This window comes from Fundulus heteroclitus, chromosome 19 (assembly GCF_011125445.2).
Source record: "Fundulus heteroclitus isolate FHET01 chromosome 19, MU-UCD_Fhet_4.1, whole genome shotgun sequence".
Classification (NCBI taxonomy): Eukaryota; Metazoa; Chordata; class Actinopteri; order Cyprinodontiformes; family Fundulidae; genus Fundulus; species Fundulus heteroclitus.
In genome coordinates this window covers 17,989,240-18,010,854 of record NC_046379.1, presented here as the reverse complement: position 1 = coordinate 18,010,854, position 21,615 = coordinate 17,989,240, and the positions used below count along the sequence as shown (strand labels likewise).

The 21,615-nt window shown below is 43.2% G+C and overlaps 1 protein-coding gene across 8 annotated transcripts in view; it reads right to left on the bottom strand.

Moving 5' to 3' along the window:
* Positions 1-21,615, bottom strand: part of meis2a (Meis homeobox 2a) — a 102,066-nt gene that overhangs the window by 18,378 nt on the left and 62,073 nt on the right. For all 8 annotated transcript variants that reach the window (XM_012861580.3, XM_036150402.1, XM_012861581.3 and 5 more), the window contains exon 9: positions 16,387-16,463. In XM_012861580.3, the coding sequence (XP_012717034.1) occupies positions 16,387-16,463 (77 nt within the window). The remainder of the gene's footprint in view (positions 1-16,386; positions 16,464-21,615) is intronic.

Here is a 21,615-nt window from a genome sequence, read left to right as displayed (position 1 = left end):
AAATAAAATGAAGGGAAAAAATGGTTAACAAAACATTAGTATAGTTGTGTTGTACCTAATATTTTTCATTTTAAGGAAATTTTAACCAAAATTTGCAACAGAAACCTGTGCTGGCAGGCCAAATATGTACAGTTTTTAAAGTGGCCACAACATTTTTCCAAGAACCACAAATTGCACTTTGGGCATTCTTAATTTAATGAGATTAAATACTATCAAAAGTTCAGACAAACTTAGATTTCACAATGATGGCAGTCATATTGAAATTTGATCAATTCAAATAAATTGAATTGAATTGAATATTGTAATTTTGAGATTAAGGCTAAAGAGACACCTCTGAATTCCCCACCAGACCTTCGTGGACTGAAAATGTCCAGCTCCAGTTGTGTGACTGCATTAAATCTGCTGATGTACAGTAGTGGCATTGAAAGAATAGCGTGAATAGGTGGCATTTGTTATAAAAAGTCTGAGAACCGTTGGAACACAACAAGGAAGCTGCTTCAAACTCATCATATCCCCCCCCCCCTTTTCCCCCCCCCCCCGAGTCTCCGCTTTAAGCTGAAGCAGGAGTCGGGGGATGTACGTCGGGTGAACATTACCTCACCCCCGTGTTTGATTTAGTGCAGATGTGAAGCAGAGTGAGGCAGAAGCAGGTTTTTTTTCCCCTTTTTTCTATTTTTTGGGAACGTCAGAGAGGGCCCAACTTTGGGGCAACCACTGTGTTTACATAGTTTTACCTCCGTCTATCTTTCCCTCTTTCTGCCGTCCACAGCGCCCCCACGCAACCCCACACACAATCTTTTGTCTGCCTCTGAAAGGGGGACTGTTTCACCTCTGTTCCATGGACTTTCACTGACCTGTTTTTCTTTCCCTTTTTATTACTCCATTCATCGCCCATTTGCGGCATCCCCCCCCCAACACCACCCTCAGCCCTATATGACTAACATTTGCATTGCTCTGTCAGTCGAGCTGCACAAGTCATTTCTCCCAGAAACCCGCAGAGTGCGAGTCATTAAGACTCCAGCGGAAAATCAGACAAAGAATTATATATTTGCGTTGCAAACTGACAAGATTTAACGAGGAGCTAATTAAAATAAATCAATAGCACTGCGGCACGCTTGTGCTCCGTCTTTCTTCTCTCGCTCTGATCCTCGGCATCACAGAGGTGGTGCCGTGCGAAGTGCAGCGCTTGGCCACTGGTGGTTGAGACCTAAAACGAGGCTTTAACTTGCGCCGGTGGACGAGTTAGAGAGGAATCCCCCAACCGTCTCTGTATTTTTGCAGCCGAAAGAGAGACAACAAAAAAGATAAACATAGACATCTCTGCTGCTGTTTACCCTCCCCGTCCAGCACCGTCTCCCCTCTTCCCCCTGTCCAGAGAGGGCATGTCAGCCCTGGGCCCTGCGGTCCAGCGGCCTGACCCCTACAGGGCGGGCTGTGCGGCCCCAGCTGCTGACTGTCCGTCAAACACCTCCAGAGAAGTGTCGGGCCAGGAAGACCACGCTTGTTGCCCCTTTGATCCGGCAAGCAGCAGCTGCTGCTCCACACAGCAGCACTTTGTTCCTCTGTCTCCTCACCACACTCTGTCCTACGGCGCAAAAACTCTCAATCCAGCTCAGAAGTGGAGGGTGAGAAAGCAGAAGAGGGAAAGAGATGTGGGGGTTATGATGGAGAGGGGTTTAAAAAAAAGAAGAAGAAGAAAACACACCCCCCCCCCCTTCACCACCGCACCAACAAGCTCTGACAATGTCAGCGGGGTTTTTCTTGGCCTCGACAAAGCTCTCAGACGTCTCCTGCTTGACGCTTTACCCTCCTTTTCCCTTTAAGAGATATGATAGTTATTGTTTAAATCAGCCAAGGTGAATAGAATGAACTGAGGCCAAGTCTGCCCCAGGCGTCAACACACCTGTATAAAAGAGGCCTTATTGTAGCAACCCAGCGTGGCTAACCTGGCCTAGCTCTACCAGTTTTTCTGACATGACGAAGAAGTGTAGCCTTGCATCTGTTTTCTCTCTCTCTTTCTATCAGTCAGACCCTCAGTATTTTTTCATTTTAACCTCTTTTTCTTCAGAGGTTGGTACCACCGCCTTTGGAGGATTCCTACATGCTAATACTGTGTGTCGAAAAAGTATTCACACCCCTTAAACTTTTTTTTCACATTAAAAGCACAAACCCCACTGTATTTATTTTTTGGGTTTTATGTAGAAGAGCCTGCAGAAAGTGTTGTTTAATTGTGAAATTGAATGAAACTGATTTATGGTTTTTACATATTTTTTTATGCTTTTACGAATACAAAGGTTTACCAAATGCCACCTCCAGCTCTGTACATCTAGAAAAGGAAATGTTTGCCTGTTCTTCTTTGCAAAATAGCTAAAGATAAGTCAGATTGAATGAGGAACACTTAAGAACAACAATTTTGATGTCTTGCCACAGATTTCCAATTGCATTTATGGTCATATTGAATAAATTAGAATATCCTTGAAAGGTTAATTTATTTCAGTAACTCAGTTCACTAAGGAAAACAGGTTATATAGATTAACACAGACAGAGGATCTTTTAAAAGCCTTTATTTCTGTTAATAATGTATTTTTGTTACATCTCCAGCTGATAAAAATAGAGCATTGAAGATTTGAGTATCGCATCAGACCAATAATAAAGCAACATTCTTCTTGCAGAAATGGGTGCTTAATGAAAAGTATGTATAATACCAGCATAAAGTTTTTTTTAAGTATACATTTAATCTGACAAATAAGCACATTCTAATTTATTGGAAATGACTGTAGGCCTGGGCTTAGACTAGGCTATTCTCATATATGTATATGCTTTGATATGAAACATCCCAGTATAAAGTCTTATGCAGACTTGATCTAGCTTCACCCATCTTCCTATCAACTTCTGTATAACTAGATCCCTGTCCCTGATGAAGAAAAGCGATTTATAGCACTATCTACGGTGTTGGTTTTCAAACACACACAAAAAAATACATTTTCGTATCATTGGACCACAGCACCTCATATTTGGTGTGTCCTCTACATGCGAAGTGCCAAAAAGCAAAGAGCCACGAAACAATGGCTTTCTTCTTGCCCTACCTCTGTTATTGTGGATTTATGGAGTGCACAGCTAATAGTTGTACTAGAAATGTTCTCCAAAAAAAATCTGAGGCCTTCACAGAACAGCTGTGTTCATATGGAGGTTAATATACACAGATTTGTTTAATCATTAGGTGACTTCTGAGGGTAATGGATCACATTAGAATGTATTAAGGGCGTATAGACGTACGTACAAGGTGCTGAATCCAAACACAACTAACACTTTTTAGATCGTGGTTTCAACATGACAAAATGGGGGAAAAAGTGGGTGGGGCCACTTTTAAAGGGGAATGTAGATATGAGGGTTACAAGAAAAGCTGACCTACATCCTATTTGTTAGGAGAGTGCTTTCTTATGAACTGACACCCGTTCAGTCAGGACAATACTATGTTAACGTACACAAGTGGTATTTTCTGCCTGCCTGTGGTGCAAACAGCTGGGTAGTTTTATTTTCTGAGAACGGTTGTGTCAATATTAGCCCCCCCGTCAAAGGTTCCAGCACATGGAGTATGACAGAGGCCGTCAGCGCTGGGAGGTAAAGCTCACTCCTCATGAGCCAGTTTCTCACCTTGTGAGTGAATGAGGGCTTCCTGCCTTCATGCCGCTCCAGAAAAAGCTCACTCACAAACTGGCTCTCTCTCCCAGACACACACACACACACACACACCCACACACACACACACACACACACACACTGGAGCAGAGAGACTATCATTACACTGGCCTATCCATCAGAGTTCTTCAGATAAGTGGGTGTTCTTACAAGAACACCTCACTTTCTCAGTTCTGAAGTGTGCCACCCCACTTGCCCACATTGTCCACCCTTTTTACCCCCACAGTGCCACCTTTGTACGCCTCTGTGGAGAGGGCAGTTATAATCTCAGTTTTCAGCCACTTTTCCCTGCGATCACACAAATGTGTGGCTTGTTTTTTTTTTAAACCTCTCCATCTCTCCTGCATTATCTTTCCATCTCTTATTTCCTTCACCCCTCTCTTTGTCTCCCGCTCTGTCATCTTATGCTCCCTTTTATTCTCAACCTCTTTTTCCTCCCTGTGCCTGGTAATCGAGTGAGAGATTCAGTGACTCTGTGACTCCCCCTTATTGTCGGATATCAAACAGGGTGGCTTTGTGGATTACCAGGGGAGGCAGATAATGACATGATAGAGGCGTGATATTTCAAACAAAATTGAGTGTCAATTGCCTCCATCGTCTAGGCAACACAAGTGTCTGCTTTTTAGCAGCCAGGCAGGAAATAAGGCCAATCTGGTTCTTATGGTACACATCAAACAACGCTCTCGCGCTCCTTTATGAGTACAATGCTTTCAGTTGAAAGAAGCAAAGTCCTGCCAAGTGCAGCACTTATACCTTTGTGCAGAACGCATACATATTTAGACAAATAGCTGTTTATTTTCCTGAATTCAAAAGCAAATTAGCAGAGGTTACAGAACTCAGGTAAAAGGTGCTCCCATGTTTTTTTTTAAAGCCCCATCCCGGATTAGACGTTTGCATGCACATCCTGTCCTTCTGCAATGCGTGCATGCACATCCATACTGTGAATTTGCATGTGTTTGCAAAAGGGAATCTCCGCTCTCGTCTTCCCGTCTCCCCCAGCATGTTAGTGAATTCCATCAGGCATGTTTCAAACACTGAATTCACCTATTTGTGACCACGAGAGCCATCAGTTCAATGGAGGCAGCACTTGCCTCTGACTTCCCATATTGAATAATTAATCGGAGCTTCAGTTGCACATAACTGCTTTGACATACATACACTTCAGGACACACACATACACACAGAAGTGATGGGACGATCAGAGGCAGGGTTTAGGGCTAAAAAGCCAAGCAGCAGGCTAGTGATATAAATAGCTGTTGTTTGTGGAGGGGACTGCTGGCAGAAGTGGTGATGAGACTGTGGAGCAGACCACAGGGACTGCGATGTGCCTGGTGGCCTGAAGCGAGCCCTCTGCCTCTCAGATCGGCTCTACCACAGGCTGTGTGCAGCTTTTGCTGGCCCGCTTCACATGTGACAGCCTTAAACAAATACAACAAAGGCACAGTGGATTCAGCCTTCACTGCGGTGTATGGCCCTTGAATGTGAGTCTCTGAACTGTCATGTGTGATTCTCTGGTAACAACCTCAAAATACAGAAGACTTAAAGCTGCGGGGAAAAAAATGGTGGAAGAAATAAGAAATAGAAATCAGCATTTCACATTGTTTTTGACAACTTTTTTTTCTCAAATCGCTTTTTCATTCTACCCATGAGTATACTGAGGGGAGCCTTGTAGTCTCTCTCTTTAGAGCGGGAGCTAAAAGCCGAGAACCTCCTCGCGCACTAGGGGAAAAGGCATTCCCAGCACTACATGCTCACAAAGACCCTCAACTGAAACGTCACTGATGACGAGAGAAATAAATATTTATCCAGTCTCGATTGAGAGAGAGTAAGGTAATTGAATCACTTTTTTTTTTTTTATTCCTCCAATGTCTGCATTTTGTTGTGCCTGCTCCAGTTTTGGCTAATTCCTGCAGCAGCTGCTGATAACCCACATCTACATGCACTGAAAACAGACACGTGTTCCTGTTTTCATGCAGAAAACATGGCAGCGAGCTCCAGGACTGGAGAAATGTGGAGCCCATTATTTTGTCAGCAAAAAATCCTTACCACATTTTATAACATTACAATGGTTTGCTGCAGTTACAGTTACCGGCCCGTGCTCAGTCAGATTGAATAACTCGCTCCTGTGAACATCAGTGATCAACTCTTCACAAAAAAAAAAAAAAATATTAAGTGAATTCTTAATCAGTCTCAAATTTTATTCCAGCCTCCAAGACGTTTTTCCTTGAGGATTGTATTTACCTCAATCCACCCTCACGTCAACTCTGATAAGCTTTCCTGTCCCTGCTGAAGAAAACAATCCCCACAGCATGCCACCAGTTTTTGGACCGTTCGCACCGTGTGTTCAAGGTGTCTTGTCTTTCTACATGTTGGCCAATAAGTTAAATGCTGGCCCAATTATACAGAAGGGAACGCTATCTGCAAATTGGGTAACATCTGAAGGCAGATGGATTTTATTTAGGGGTTTCAGCGTAACATTCGCACAACTTTCGCTTCAGCTTTTTTAATGCTGTTCTAAAAGACTAACGCTTTTGCCATCGTTCACGATTAGCAGACAATAGCCAATGGGTTCCCAAGAAAACTGATACCTCATCTATAACAGGCCTGAACTAACATAGAGCAGCTTGAACCGACAAAAGACTATATTGATTTATAGAGTCTTCCATGATAGTCTTATTGGCCTACACTTCAAATCCACGGAGGGTACTGGAGCCAGAAGCACACGCACATGCACGCGCGCGCACACACTCACTCACCAGGTAATAATGACACACTGCAGTGTTGTTAAGGATGTAATTACAACTCTCTACCATTTTATATCCCAAAACACTCACTTTCACTGAAAGGAGCGGGAGCAAGGTCGCTGGAGGTTCTTTGAACTGTGACAGCACATAAACAAAGTAAAGATAAAACGCGGGGCTGGCGAATCAACTAGTGTGAAAGGAGGAAGGTGACGTGTTCAAGGAGGAGGTAAAGAAAAAAAAAACAAAACGGAGGACTGAAGACGTGAGCATGCCTGGACAGAGAGAAAATACCTCATCGAGGTTCACAGAGTTTAAAAAGATCAGCCAAAAGAAGGAGCTCTTGTCCCTCGCCGTTCTGGCGCGCACAAACGTACGCGGCGGACCCCCTAAGGCCATTCTGTTATACCTGGTCACCTTTATCCCTCTTAGTCTATCCAGCCCCACCCTCCTCCCAAACACATACACAGCATCCTGGCATCCAATTCACGTCGCTGCAGAGGTGCAGCAGCAGCAGCAGCAGCAGCCTGTGGATAACGCGCACATCCTCCGGGCTATCTCTCTCAGCAGATAAAACTAATTATTCCAAATCTACTCTGTCAGGTTGTCTGATCCTCCAGGGTCTTTGGTTTAATTCTCTCTTTCTCTCACTCTCTGTCCCAGCTCCTCTCTTGGTCATAAAGCAGAAAATGACCAGAAACCTGTGCAGGCTCACCTCAAGAGTAAAACCAAGTGACGAGTCATAAAGACACATTCACTGCAGCTAAAATGCTTGACTTTCTTTGCGAAGGCAAAGACCTTTACCAAGTGCCCTGAACATTATAATTAGAGATTCGCTGATTTGACACGATGACCTATTTCCGATCAGCAAAAGCAACATGTGTGTGTCCTAACAGGCTGTACTATGAGAAATAGGACTCAAAGCTGGCTATTTTCAGTTGAAATGTTTAAAAATGTAGTCAGAGTTGCTGCAAACGTTGGAAGAAGCTGTTTGAAAGGGAACTGTATTTCATTCTGAGGCATGTTTGCTGTTCATTAAGGCTGCCTAGACTTCAGTGCTGGCCATTTGGCTCCTTAGCCAGTTCTTACTTTTGCATTTTTGGTCATTTCAAACCCAACTTGTTTGGGTTCAAGATGGAGCTGTCTGCCGCATGATTTCAATTCATTCCCACCTTGGGGATGTGATACCGAGCTGGCAAAGGAGTGGACTGACCCGGAGTCGACTTCAGCAGATAACAGGAAGGCTTCAAATCATATACCTCACCATTAATCAGATTTTTTATGAAGTAAAAGGGAATTAGAAACTCTGTATTTGGCATAGCAATCGCTGTTTAAAGCTAATGTATGCAAAATTGTAGCTGACAGATTGGTGCATCTCTAGAAGGTTAGAAAGAAATATTTTGAAGGCTGGTACTTATGGTTTAAAGACATTGAATTAGCTCAAAACAATTGAACTCTGATTGGTAAGCCGCTACTTAAAATGTCAGACTCCTTAACCAATTAAATACACAACAAACAACAACTTATCAAGCCTTTAAGTGTGAACAACTATAACAAAGATTTTTAATATTTGTATGCTGCGCCTTTTTTTGGTGTCTGTCATTGGGACTCATGTAAAGTTTTAGAGCTAAATAACAATAAGAAACTGAGAGGCTTTCCAACTGTACACCCTGAGAACCATCCATACGAATGAGCTCTAAAGGCAAATGGAAGCTCATAAACAGGGATTCGACTGTATAGACTTTGCATTTTATCTTTCGGCAGTTTCCCCCTTTATGAGCCAAGGACTTCTACAGTGGGGACTATGGGGGGCTGGGACAGCGGAGAGATGGCAAGGATGACAGTAAGGATGTTAAGGAGGTAGAATAAGAATGAGGCACAGGTTGAGGGAATGAGATAGAGGAGTGCCAGGGTCACAAATCTTGCTGCTATTCCAGTACGTGACATCTTCGCTCGTTTGCGGCTGCTCATTAACAAACAATACTGCTGTGAAATTGGTTTAATGACAAAGTAATAAAATTGCTATTCTGCTCACAGATGGCCTGAGGCGCAGGGAGATTCTAGCAGGCTTAGTGTGGCTGCCCGTGTGCATTAAGCTGCTTGTTCATGAAAATAGAATCCCAACACTTGACTTCTCACAACCACTAACTTTTTTTTTTTTTTTCCTTTTTAAGTTTTTTTCCCCCCTCGTCTTACAAATGAAATAAATTAACCTACTTTCCTCTCTTGTATTCTCTTTGAATCCTCCCTCTCCCACACTCTTACCCTCTTGCTCTCCTCACTCTCTCTAGTGTATTCTCCTCAGTCTTTCTCCAGTTCTCACCCGTGGCTCAAAAATTACCATCCTAAAATAAAAAAAAGATAAATAAAAAAATTGAATTCTGGAAAAAAGGGGGTGCTGCCCACGCAAAACGCAGCCCAGCTTCATTTCAAACCTAGAGCCCTTGTTATTAAACGACCCAACAATAAAACCGTGCCATTGAAGAATAAAAGAGCCAAAGGAGCAAAGAAGTACAAAGACCTCCCTCCTCCCATCTCTCTCTCTCTCTCTAATGCTTTCTCTGTAATGCCTCTTTTAGCGCTTCGCCTCTCTGCCTTGCCTCGTCTGGCTTCGTTCTGCTTGCATGCCGTCTTAGCTGGGAGAATTCCACAGCCTCGGAGAGTCTGTGTAATGGGAAAACAAGTAAAAAAAGGCATTTTTTTTTTCTTTCCTTATTTTGTGCATGATAGCCCGACATGGCCAGTGTTATTAAATCCACCAGCTGTTTTTCATAATCATACACTACACAGAGGCGGGCACCGGGCTCGCGCCGCAGCCTCGGTGGGTGTCCAAGCCGTGCTACGACCCAATGTGCCCCCGGTGCCCGATAAAGTGGGAGTGGGCCCTGTTAATTACATAGAAAATTTTTCAGCAGCGCTCACACGCAACACATGCTGTACACTCGGAGCAGACAGGAACCCGGTGGCACACATTAGCATCAGCTGTTTAATGCTCCCATGGCTTACCCTGCGAGTAAAGCATGTGTCTGGATTCTGCTGCAAGCAGCTATTTGGATCCATGACAACCCCCGAACAAAGTGAAAATCAAAATGAAACCCGCTACGACGGGGAGCCCGCTCTGTACCGGCGGTGCCAATAACGACAATATGTGTTTCCAAACGAGTTTCTTCATCCAAAACTGATAAAATGGGATTATTATTATGGCATCAAGGAGGCAGCCAGATCAAATGAACTTAGTGGGCTGAGGGTGTTAGTAGGGGGGCTTGCACTTGGGATCTGACAACAGAGTCAATTCTGCTAATTAACTGCCAATTAGCGGTCCCTAAATGAGAGGGATCATGATGCCTATGTTGGCAGCGTCCTGATAGTCTCTCCTTTTAGTTAGATGCACATATACACTCACTTTAGCACCACAGTGTAACACGAGCACACACACACACACATAGCCGCAACCTCTGCACACTCCTGCTGTATATTTAGAAAGTCTGGGTTGTGCGATGGCTGCTACTGAGAGTCCCTGATTGCTGCCAAAAAAAAAAAAAAGCATGCCGTTTTCATCTGGGTCAAAGTTAGATAGATAACTAAGAGCCTCCCTTAACTAGCCACCAATATGGCAGACTCAGAGGATGGAAATCTAAGGCAGACATAGAGAGAAGGAAGGGGGTTCGAAAGCCTGTGAGTGTCTGATTCATGAGACTTAAATACTTGTAAAGAATGTGGAAAAAGTTGGCTGGGCCAGTTTCACAACTTTATGTTACATTTGGAAAATATTAGTTATTGTTATTTTGCATTTCATAATGCATTTGTCTGCCAAACTAGAGTATCATAAAAAAATCATAAAAGCAAGTGTTCCTAAGTGTCTCATTGGGCATTAAACGGGGGTGGAAAATACCTTTCTGATGGAGGAATACTTTTTCTTTTTCTGTCTTGTTCTCGCATACTCCAAAAAAAATGTGTTTCATCGTTAAAAAGTTAGCTTGTGAACCTGAACAAAGCTATGAACCTCTGGAGATATAAACCGAATTAAGAGTTTAGATATATTAGAACAGTTTATGTGTGCACAATCTTAGGAAAACCATGATTTGACATAAATAGGCTAATGTTTGAAAGCCAGATGATTGGGATGCAATGTCATATTAAACTTTGATTGCTAGGCTTGTCCTAAACTGATCCCAAGTATCTGCTCAGGGACCACATCAAAGCATTTATTAATGATTGATATCAGAGTCTTGACTAAGCGTAACTCCTGATTGTTGGTCTGCTATCCACAATTGTATCTGCTACGCCATGAGAGTCATGCAGCAATGCTTTCTGACAGCTTTTTAAAATTGCAGCCTATTTTGTGTCCATGGCTTGTAATACTGCATTATAGGCTGTGCACATCAGTCTGGCTTCCCACTAACACTCTTAGTGATTTTCACCCTTGACGGTGACATTCACTTTGAACGAGAAACTGCATTGGATGCTGCAACTCCCTCCCAATGTGAGTGTTTACATGCTGTGCTCGGCTATTCCCAGACAGCTGCTCGGGATAAGTGTGCAGAGAGCAGATGAAACATTGGTCTATAAAGTTTACCATTTTCAAACCGAAGTGCTAAATATTCAGTATTTTTTTCACTGCACATGATTGTCTCATAGTCTCAAATATATTATGAGGCAATTTATCAAAACCGAGGAAAAAAACATGTAAACGTTAGCTTAGCATTTTAGCTAGCTACTCCACATGGAAACATCGTCAGCAGGAGTTAAATGTTAATTTGTCGAATACTGTAGCATTATGTGTGGAGTATATTTTGAAAAAAAAAAAAAACAACCTATTAAGCAAATTATGTTTTAGATTATGTGTTTTCACAACTGTATAACAGTTTTCACAACCAAGTTAAACATGTGTTGGAGCTCAGACCTTTTCAAGCTACTGAGTTTTTAAGCAACTAAATGTCTTTCATGTTAAAGTCTTTCAGTGCGTCCGAAGCTTCTCTCCTTCAGGTGAGAAGCTTTTCTTCAGTGGAAGAACTTGTGACCGTCACTATCTTCTGATTACACAGGCGGGTACAATGCCAACACAAACAGCCGTTAACAGTCAGTATGTTGCTTTTATCTATTTGCACGTAATGTTTGTTAAATCATGTTTAATGTTTATAGCAATATAAACCTTTATTATTTTTGCTTTTTATTTCTATTCCTACATAAGATCTCAAGACCCCACATTTGCTGATTTGTGACCCCCGACTTTGGGAACCAGAAAAGCATTGGAGTGGAACTCGGTCGCCACAAATGCTTTTTCTTGCATGATTCATATTGATATCGGGATTAGAAAACGCTTATTAGAACATGCCTTGTGATTTCCTGTCACTATCTAAACTTATATATTGTATTTATTATTCTTTTCCAATTACCTATTTTAGCGGCCCCTAACTTGTACTTCACAGTCTGTGATTACAAGTGAATCAGGTGACATGATGTGGGTTAAGGCGGAGCTTCTGCTCATAGATTTTTTTTCTTTTCCTTTCAATGAAAAAACAATCAGTGCACCATGGCCTGCCCTGAATGGCTGCAGAGATTTAGCCTGTTTCATCTCCTCAATGGGCACAGGCTGCTTGGCGCCGTCGTCTGGCGGATATCCTTCCCTTATCATGTGACCTGTGCTCTGACTAGGGCCAAAGGTTGGCTGCGATCCGCCCCTATGTCTTAATAACTCACTCATTGTATTGCTTTCTGCCGCTAATTAGAGCCTCTCCCCAGTGCGTGTATGCGTGTGTGAGCGTGAGTGTGTGTGTGTGTGTTTGTGTCTGCGCATGTAGTCTGCCCCTTGGCTGTGGAGAGGAGGCAGAAAAGTAAAAATAGAGTGTGGCTTACTGCCCTCTTTATTGTTATTAGTGCTCCAGTGGCACAGCAGTCAGTCATCACAGATGTCAAGAAGTGACATATTCGTTCTCTGACTGGCTCTGCCTCTCCCTCTGCCACAGAAATGACTGCCTGTGAGATGAGGGAATAAGGACAGGATGATTCCCTTCCTTTTTTTTTTTTTTTAAAAAGATGCTGTCTCTCTCAGTCATCTGTCATAACCGTCATTTCCCAGACTCATGAAAACAAGCCCCCCGCCCCGCAGTGTGCTCGCTGCCTTGCGCTGGCATTGCTGGAGAGGTAAATAATGGCAGGGCGGTTGGTCGTGTGGGTTTATGGAAGTGAGCGAAGGCCCCGTCGTGCTGGGTCTGACACTGTGGCATGAAAGGATTCGGTCAGGCTCCATTTAGCTCAGACTGATAGCAGGACACCAGGAGCTGCTGAGGCAGGAAAATGCACGGCTAGAAACTGTAAACGTTTTATGGCGGAGACACCGGTGCAGTGGGAGACCTAGCCTTCACCTTCCCCAGACCCTGGCTCAAATCTGTCTTAGATGTAAACAGAACAAAAACACTACTTTATGGTTAACTAATAGGGTACAGACACATGTGCATGTCGAATTGCTTCCTGTTGTAATGCGCATCGCCTGCACAAACACACTTTTGGAACTATTAACAGGATAGTCGAGCCCTCCTCCTCATCTGCTCAGCACCAGCGAGGCGCAATTGTGGACTTTAACCTCTTCCTTTGCTCTTTATTAACGCTGAACAGCTAATGGGGTGTGGACTACAAGCAGGTTGAGGCTGTTAGCTAATGATATGCACTAGATACTGAAGCAGGTGGAGCGTGTCAGCGGTACTAACACAAAAGACTTCAAACCATCTGGGCTTTGTTTTCCGTGTATACAGGTGAGCGGCAGGTTAACGCACAGGGAGGGTACAGGTTCGGTGGAGGTTTGACTGGACAAGAACAGGGTTGGGGAGGTGGGGGGGAGATGCACTGTCCATTGACTATCAAACAGAGCGCCGTTGTGCCCTCGCCGGGCTGCGATTGTGCCGGAGGACAAAGCCCTGATTCAGCACATCCTTTCCCCAAGGGAGAGCTCTGGTAACCGAAGACGGCGGCCGTCCCCTCCCATCCACCGCCCCCACTCATCCTCTCCTTCTATCTCTCCCTTCGTCTGTCTCCGTCTCCCTCGGCCCCTCTTTGGCCGGTAACGTCGCAACGGCCATGCATCAAAGGGAACTACAGAACAATGCGAGGGCCGGCCAGGAATTTGGAAAAGCTGCTCTTTTTTTTTTTTGCTCTTTTCATCTTCTCTTTTTATAACACAGAAATGCTCCAAGTCATCCCCATATGGGCCGTATAAGGACGGAGTAGAACCAGAAATAAATCTGCTTAGAACAATGTAACTTACTAGTGAGGAAAATGAGGCGTGGAAAAGTCCATCCACTCTCCTCTCCTTCCCTGTAACACATCCCCTAATGTGGAAGCATCCTGTGCTGACAACACAGCACTGACAGCTTTGCAGTCCAAGCTGCTTTTCTTCTTGACTGTCGTATTCACCTTAGTTGGGGAATTTAACTCCACGTGAGCTTTTATTCACGCATGAACTCTCCGCTCCGTGACCATACATATTGATGTGCATATGACTCTTGTGATTTACACATATAAACATACAGCACCTAGCAAAACTATTTATACCATAAGAATATTTAAACTTTTTATCCTGATATAATCACCGACTTCAATATATTTTGGGGGGGATTTTTTGTGATAGATCAACACAAAGTAGTGGAAGGGAAAATATGTGTGACGTGATCATGTATTAAACCCTCTTTGCTCTCATAGCCCTAAATAAACTTCAGTGCAGCCAGTTTCCTTTATTAGTGCATAATTAGCTAATTGTTCAATTAAATTCCAGATACAAATCCAATGAAGAATATGTGCCAGGTCTTAAAAATTGTTATTCACATATGCTCTCCACAAGGAAGCACATTAGTGTAAATAACATGCTGCGGGGATGTTTTTTTTTTTTTTTTTCAGCTGGTTAGGGAAGCTGGTCAGAGCTGATGAGAGGATGGAGGGAGCTAAATGCAAAGTGATGATGAGTAATAATGATTAATGATGGAGGAGAGTGGACACTGAGGGAGAGGTTCACCTTCTAGCAGGACAGAATCCCTAAACTATAAAGCAAGGGCAAGGATGGAACCGGTTCAGATCAACGTATCATCACCTGGTAGACCGGCCCAGAGTCCAGAAGCTCTCCATCCAATCTGAGTTTAGGCTATCTTGCAAAAAAATAATGGACTGACATTTCAGTCTCTATATGTGAGACGTGCCCAAAAAAAACATAACTGCAGCAAACAGGGATTCTACAATACAATCATGTTTCTTCCACTTCAATTATACAGCAGTTTGTGTTGATCTATGACATAAACCCCCAATAGAATACATTTTCCTAATTAGATTAGTTAGATTCATCAAACGTACCAGTTTCAAATGATATCGGTGGCCATATTATGACAAAATGCGAGAAAAAGAAAAACAACATTAAAAGGGCATGAATACTTTTTCAAGGCTCCTGAAGATGTGTTCAGATAAAATGAATATGACGCTTAGATTTCATGACTGAAGATAAGACAGGTATTCTGCCTATATCTATCTCCGTACGTCTCTGTTACTCGCGCTCTCTCCTCCCAGTTTAGCCGAGTATTTCTGCATTAATCACCATGACATAGGCAAGGCAACTCAATTTTCTGCTCTTGTAGGTAAGGTGCACAACGTGGCATGAGGCATGAAACAGGCAAGCGGGGCTAATCTTTGGTTACTGGTGTAATTGAAATGCTATCCACACTGTAGGGTGCATTAAAGTCTGATAACAACGGTTCCTGTGGCCAATTTAAGTAGCTTGACTTCCCCTGGCTATAAGGGTATAAAGCAAAAAGGTGTGAGAAAGACAGAGCCATATTAGGTTGGAAGGGGTGGGGGGGGAGGAAGGGAAGCGTTGGGGGAGGACGGGGTGGGCGCTGATAGATAAGGCTGACAAACCCGGCTAATTCTGCAGAAATGTTTCTCATTGTGATACGGTAAAAATGAGGAGGGAAAAAAAAAAAATGAATCACAGAACCAAAAAAATCAATTGACCCTCGGGTGGCTTGTCAGGCTGCGAGGCTGATAAACCTAAAAGCTCCGTTAATGTCGGCCTGCCTGTATCCAACAGATAGAGCACTTTGTAAATGAACCCGCTTTGATAAATATATTAAGGAAAGCTGTGAATAAAAGGCACAGACTTGTCATTTGTAAATAGAACCCCCGCTACATGGAATTAGAATGATAAAATGGGGCTCCATATAATTAAGTTTGTGTAAGACCTGAAATCCGTGCAAATACCTTCCTGGAATTTTGAAAGGAGGCTGTCAGTTCAATTAATCTGAACATCAGCCTGAGAATGTACTGAACAAAATTAAGCCCCAGATAAAACCTGGGCTAGTATTTTGATAAGTAATTCCTGTATCATTTCTTTGCTTCTGTGATCATTTTATTTAATCCACCACCCCCAGTTTTTGTGCTAAGCCATCTACAAAGACCCTGCTGGCCAGGCCACCAAAACCTTAATCCACCGTATAGCTCATGTAAAATGGGGAGGGGGTGGAAGGCAGTTTTGCCTGTTGTGGGGCATCGGTGACAGTGCTAGGTATGTTGTTGGTTATTTTTTTTTTTTTTTTTGGGGGGGGGGGGTTGGTGGGTAGACAGGGAGCTGTAGGGACAGCTTATGATCTCTCTCTCTCTGCTTCTTTCAGTATATCCAACCAAAAACATATGCATCAAACTGCGGAGATCACAGACTCAACTGCAGAACGCCGTTCTGATAACACCGGAACATTCCAGTGGCTCTAACATAATAACGCCACAAAGGTTGTCCGTGTCTGTGAATGTGTGTGCCTGTGTACGGTGGGGAGGGATGTACATAAACGGTTTTCACACTTTAGGAGTATTAGCCGTCATGGCTGGTGGGTAGACGTGGAGGCAAAGGCTTTTGAGAATAAAAGGCAGAACGATGCTGGCGGTGGAGATAGGGCGAGCGGAAATCTTGACTCACCAGTTGTTTACTTGTAAGATGGTGAGGCCCGTGTCTTGGGCTAGCTGCTTCTTCTGCTCTTCAGAGGGGTATGGATGCTGCAGCGGGAAACAGACAGAGAAAAGCACAAACACACGTGAGCCACTCTGACATAAAGATTAACAGGAAAATCCACATCAGCATACTTGCTTTCTAAATATTCGGCCACAGACCTCGGTGTAAATTTGTTGAACATTTATTGTACAGACCAGAACAAAGAGGAGAAAGTCAAAGGAAAAAAGATGACTATGGCACGAGCGCAAGTTTAAGATGTCTTGATTGTCCGCCTAATTTTACTGCTTTAATCTTTGTAGCAGCCAAGATGCCTATGGTTGCTCCGGAGGAGCTGCAGAGATCAACACCTCAGGTGGAATAACTATATAAAAACATTTGCAGGATAACTATTATTTCCATAAATACGGCCTTTTATGGGCGTGTGATAGACGAAAGGCGTAAGAACCTGCCAAAACCCAGGTAGGAGAAACAGCAAACATGTGGAAGAAGGTGCTCTGGTTAGGTTGGATCAAAGTGAAACTTTTTGGAAGGCAAAATGCTAAATGTGGAGGGAAACCAATATGGAAACGTGGTAAACAGCATCATGTTGTAGGGATTGTTTTCTTCAGAAGGGACAACAAAGTGGATCAAGCTAGACGTTTGGGTGGCTGGAGCTAAATGCAGAAAGATTCAGGAAGAAAAATCAAAAGCTGCAAATCCTTTGAGAAAGAGTGGATGCTTACCGTCTAGTAGGATAAGAACCATAAAAATTAAGCGAGACCTACAACATGTGGTATAGATGGTTTTGATCAATTCATATCCATGTGTAGGAATGGCCCAGTCAAAGTCCAGACCTAGACACCCTTAATAAACTTTGCTAAGACTTGAAAACTGATATTTAGGGATGCTCCTCATCTAATGGGAATGACGGTGAAATGTTTTACAAAGAAAAATGGATAAACATGAACGAGGATCATCTCGAAATGTGCAAAGCTGGTAGAGAAATATCCAAAAAAGGGCTGGTAGCTGTAGTTCAAACACTATGGTGCTGCCATCATCAGGTTTTGCCACGCACCACTGCATGCAATACTTTGTGTTGATATGTCCCGTACAATCTCATTAAAATGCACAAGAGTTTGTATTTGTAACATGACACAATGTCAAAGGGTTCAACAGCACTTTATGCTAGGCGCCGTATGAGTCAAGTTGCCTGTTGCAGCACATTGCTGTATGCATGGAATATGTTCCTGGGTTTGTTGCATTGTGTAATCTAAGACTGCACCTACTTGTGACCTCCACCCAACCCTGCCACTCCCTTACACGGTATGGACGTTCAGGATATGCGTTTTTTTTTTTTCTCCCCCCCTCTCGCAAACAATCGCTCTCAAAATTCTGAACTAAACCAGTCTTAGCTGGCCAAACAAGTTTGTCAAAACTACGACAAATCCCCAGCCCATCCACACAGACAAAAGAAAAGTCAAATACAGTATACGGTGTGCATAACGAACCCACGTGTTGCACACAGAGCTAAAAAGACACTCGCAGTCAAATGCATGCCGACAAGACTTTACAGCAGGCCCGGCACGGATATTGTGGCGTCTGAGAATCCTTTCACAATGCCAGGCAGCAAAACGAGTGGGAGCAGATTTGCAGCAAATACATTTATCTTTCCTTGAATGTCTGACATGTATCCTGGTGGTGGCTTTTTCATCGAGAGCAGCTGAATACGAGCTAAAGCCAAAGAAGCTGAATGCTGTGAAATCTCCTCCACAGCTCTGCCAGGATTTTTTTATCTATTTTTTTTTTTTTTTACCTGAAAATGGAAATCTCAGACAAGGGGTGCAATGAAACTATTTGTGTCAGGACCAATCTAAAAAACATTGGTTGATATAAATGGCAGACCTTGGGCTGACTCGCTCCCCCTGGGCCTGCTATGAAGCATGACAAAACAACAGTGATCGCTGGTGACAGATGTCTTTAAGGGCCAGATTAGGAGTCGGGGAGCACGCAAACGAAACAAATGAGACACTATGTGTTTCATTCAGCCGCTGTGCATGAACACAGAAAGCATGTGCAAACACAAAAATACACACAGGCGCATTAAAAAAAAAAAAACACAACCTTCACAGGCATGACACCTGCAAATCAAAACATAGAAAATTTGCTTTGAAAAGGTTACGTTTATAAATCTCTCTCTATTTTCACATGGTTTCAGGCATCGCTGACACACATTCCCCTGTTACCAGCAAAAAAAACCCCAAAAAAACAACAACAGAAACCATCTCCAATCGCCAAAAACTTTAACCTCATCATTCCAGCTCTCGGGCTCATCAACAGAGCAAATTCCACAGCTGGTAATGCTCGACTGCCTTGTGCTAATTGAATCCAATTTTAACACGACGCGATAACAGTTGCTCAAGAAGCATTTTCTCATTTACTGCGGAAATAATTGATGTAAGTGAGAATTCATATCAGTGTGGAGAAGGATTTCATTTTTCAGGTAGTCCTGCCTGTTTCAATGTTTTAATTAAAGGACAGATTTAAAAAAAAAAAAAAAAGAGCGGTTCAAGGAATGTGAACAATTAATAACAAACAAGACTCAGATTGGACAAATAATGAGTCCCCGCCGCAGAGGAGGATTAATCTGATTTGTACTTGTGTACACAGTCCCTTTTAATATGCTAAAATCATTAACGAAGGGACAACGATAATGCTTGCATAGAAATGCAATTTTTGATTGCCAGGTGCTGACATTTCCTTGGCTAGCACTGAAAGAGTTATCGTGTGTGTGTGTGTGTGTGTGTGTGTGTGTTCAAGGGTATGCAAAAATGAAAGTGTGTTTAAAGAGAAGACGCATGGGTAGAGACGAAATAAACGTCTACATCTGCATGTTTACCTTATTTGTGCACATCCTCGCGATGTGAAACCTGATTCAGGCGTGCAGCCTACTTTTCCCTGCCCCTTAAACGTCTGTGCTTCCTTTGTAATCATCTAAACTCTCTGGCATATGTAGGAGAGCAAGTACAGGCGAATGCACATGGGCACAGAACCAAGCACAGTCAGATTCTTAGGTAAAGATGCCTTGGCGGGGACGGGGTTTAGGGTTTTAGCCTAGATTGGAAATGGGAGTGGGTCATTTACATTGTATTAAGGCTTCCTCACCCTCTCAGGCTCAGACTTGCTCATCAATCGCCTACTGTCAGCCAGAGCGCGCTCTTGCCCGGTGATAAATACGCCGGCCAGCGGCACAGCTCGTCCAGCGGCCACCGCGTAATGAATGGTTTGAACAAACAAGAAAGATGTCTCATCAAGGAGAGTGGGGACGTTAAAGCCCCCTTGCGCACAAAACCCCTGAGTAAGGAGATTTACTCTGGCCGCATAGACACGACAGTAAAAGAAAAAGAAAAATCCTACTTTGTCCAGCTCATGCCTCTTCCAGCCCTCGCCCTTTAACCCATTCCTCCTCCGGCTCTCTGATGATCTTCTTTCCTCTGCATGCAACGCTGCAAGATGTGTTCGCGGAAGCACAGCCAGATTTGCACACAAAGTACGGTGCCTTGCGAAAGCGTTCACAAGGCATTAAAACCACATTACCTCAATGTATTTCAGTCGGTTTTCAAGTAAACCCTAAGTATTGCATAACGGTGAGGTGGAAGGAATATGATACTTCATCCGGAGCACTATTTCCCTATGGTTAAAAAAAAAAAAAAAAGATGAACACACCATCCCCTCAGTGAACTATGGTTGTGGCACCATCATGCTGTGGGGATGCTTTTCATCAATAGGGACAGGAAATGTGATATGAGTTGATGGAGAGATGAACGGAGCCAAACACAGGGGGGGATCCAGTGAGAAAATCTCTTAGAGGGTGCTATATACCTGAAACTGGGGGAGAAGGTTCACCTTCAAGCAGGGAGCAACGGCCATGAACATATTGTCAGAGATACAGCAAAATGATTTAGATCAATGCATATGCATGGGTCCAAATTGCTTACTTCAGGATCTGGCCTAAATCTGTCCGATAATATGTCGTGAAAGTTAAACATTTATATTGTCCAGTCTCTCTGACTGATCTTGAGCTATTATGTAAAGAATTGCCCAAAACTTCCCTGTCTAGATTTGCAAAGCCGATAAAGACATACCACAAAAGACTTAAAGCTGCAATTACAGCCGAGGGTTGTTCTACAAAGTGTCAACTCAGCTGTCGAACAAAAATACATGCCACACTTTTCTGATTTTCATCCGTAAAAATACAAATCTGCTCTTACACCTGAAAATCCCTGTAAAATACGTTGACGTTTGTGGCCAAAATCTGATGAAATGGGAAAATGTTCATTATGGTATACATCCGTCTGCAAAGCCCAATAAATTACAATCACATCAATATGAAACGGCAGGCCTTAAAATACAAAAAAAAAAGAGGAAATTACTATTTAGACCTCGGAGTGACCTGTTAATGGTAATTGTCACAATAAGTGAAATAAATGATTTCAAATCAGCCAAAAAAGCACAAAAACATCCTCTCAGATTTGAAAAAGAAAGTAGGCACGCCTGATGTGCTCTCTTCAGGAAATGTTCTCCACCCTTTGGAGACACTATGACGTGATTATTTACCAACCGAAACACAAACACACTGGAACAACAAAGAGAGTATTGATAACCAAGCTTTGGATCCATTCAATATGCTCAGTTAAGAACATCAAAGCCGATATATCCTTACAAGGTTTTACTGCAAGACGTAAAACTGTCCGCGAATGATTTCAGTCAATTTCAATTAGTTTTGAGGCGGCACGCGTGTAAAACTGAAACTACTCGGTTATTATATAGAAATGTGTTTAAGGCTAAACGGAAATGTGATCTATTTTAAGACGTGTCACCTCGTTCGGACAATCTGTCACGGGAATTCACGTACAGGTAGAGCACGCGCTGCCATTCGTCAAAGAATCGAGCTATACGCCTGCATATTTGTATGTGTGACCGACTGCTGGCTAAATTGCAGGGTCTGATGTGCTCCCTGCTCTCTGATAAACCTGGAAGTAATAGCCCCGTTGCTCTCTGAACATTACAAGCTGAGGTAGCTCTATCATCTGCTGGGTACGCTCCTTAAACCCCCCCATGAGCCCAGCTTGGCATTTTAACACACATCACACATAATAACCACGTGTACGGCTGGACCACTCTTACTTCACAGCACACCTTTCGCCCACGCTGACTCCC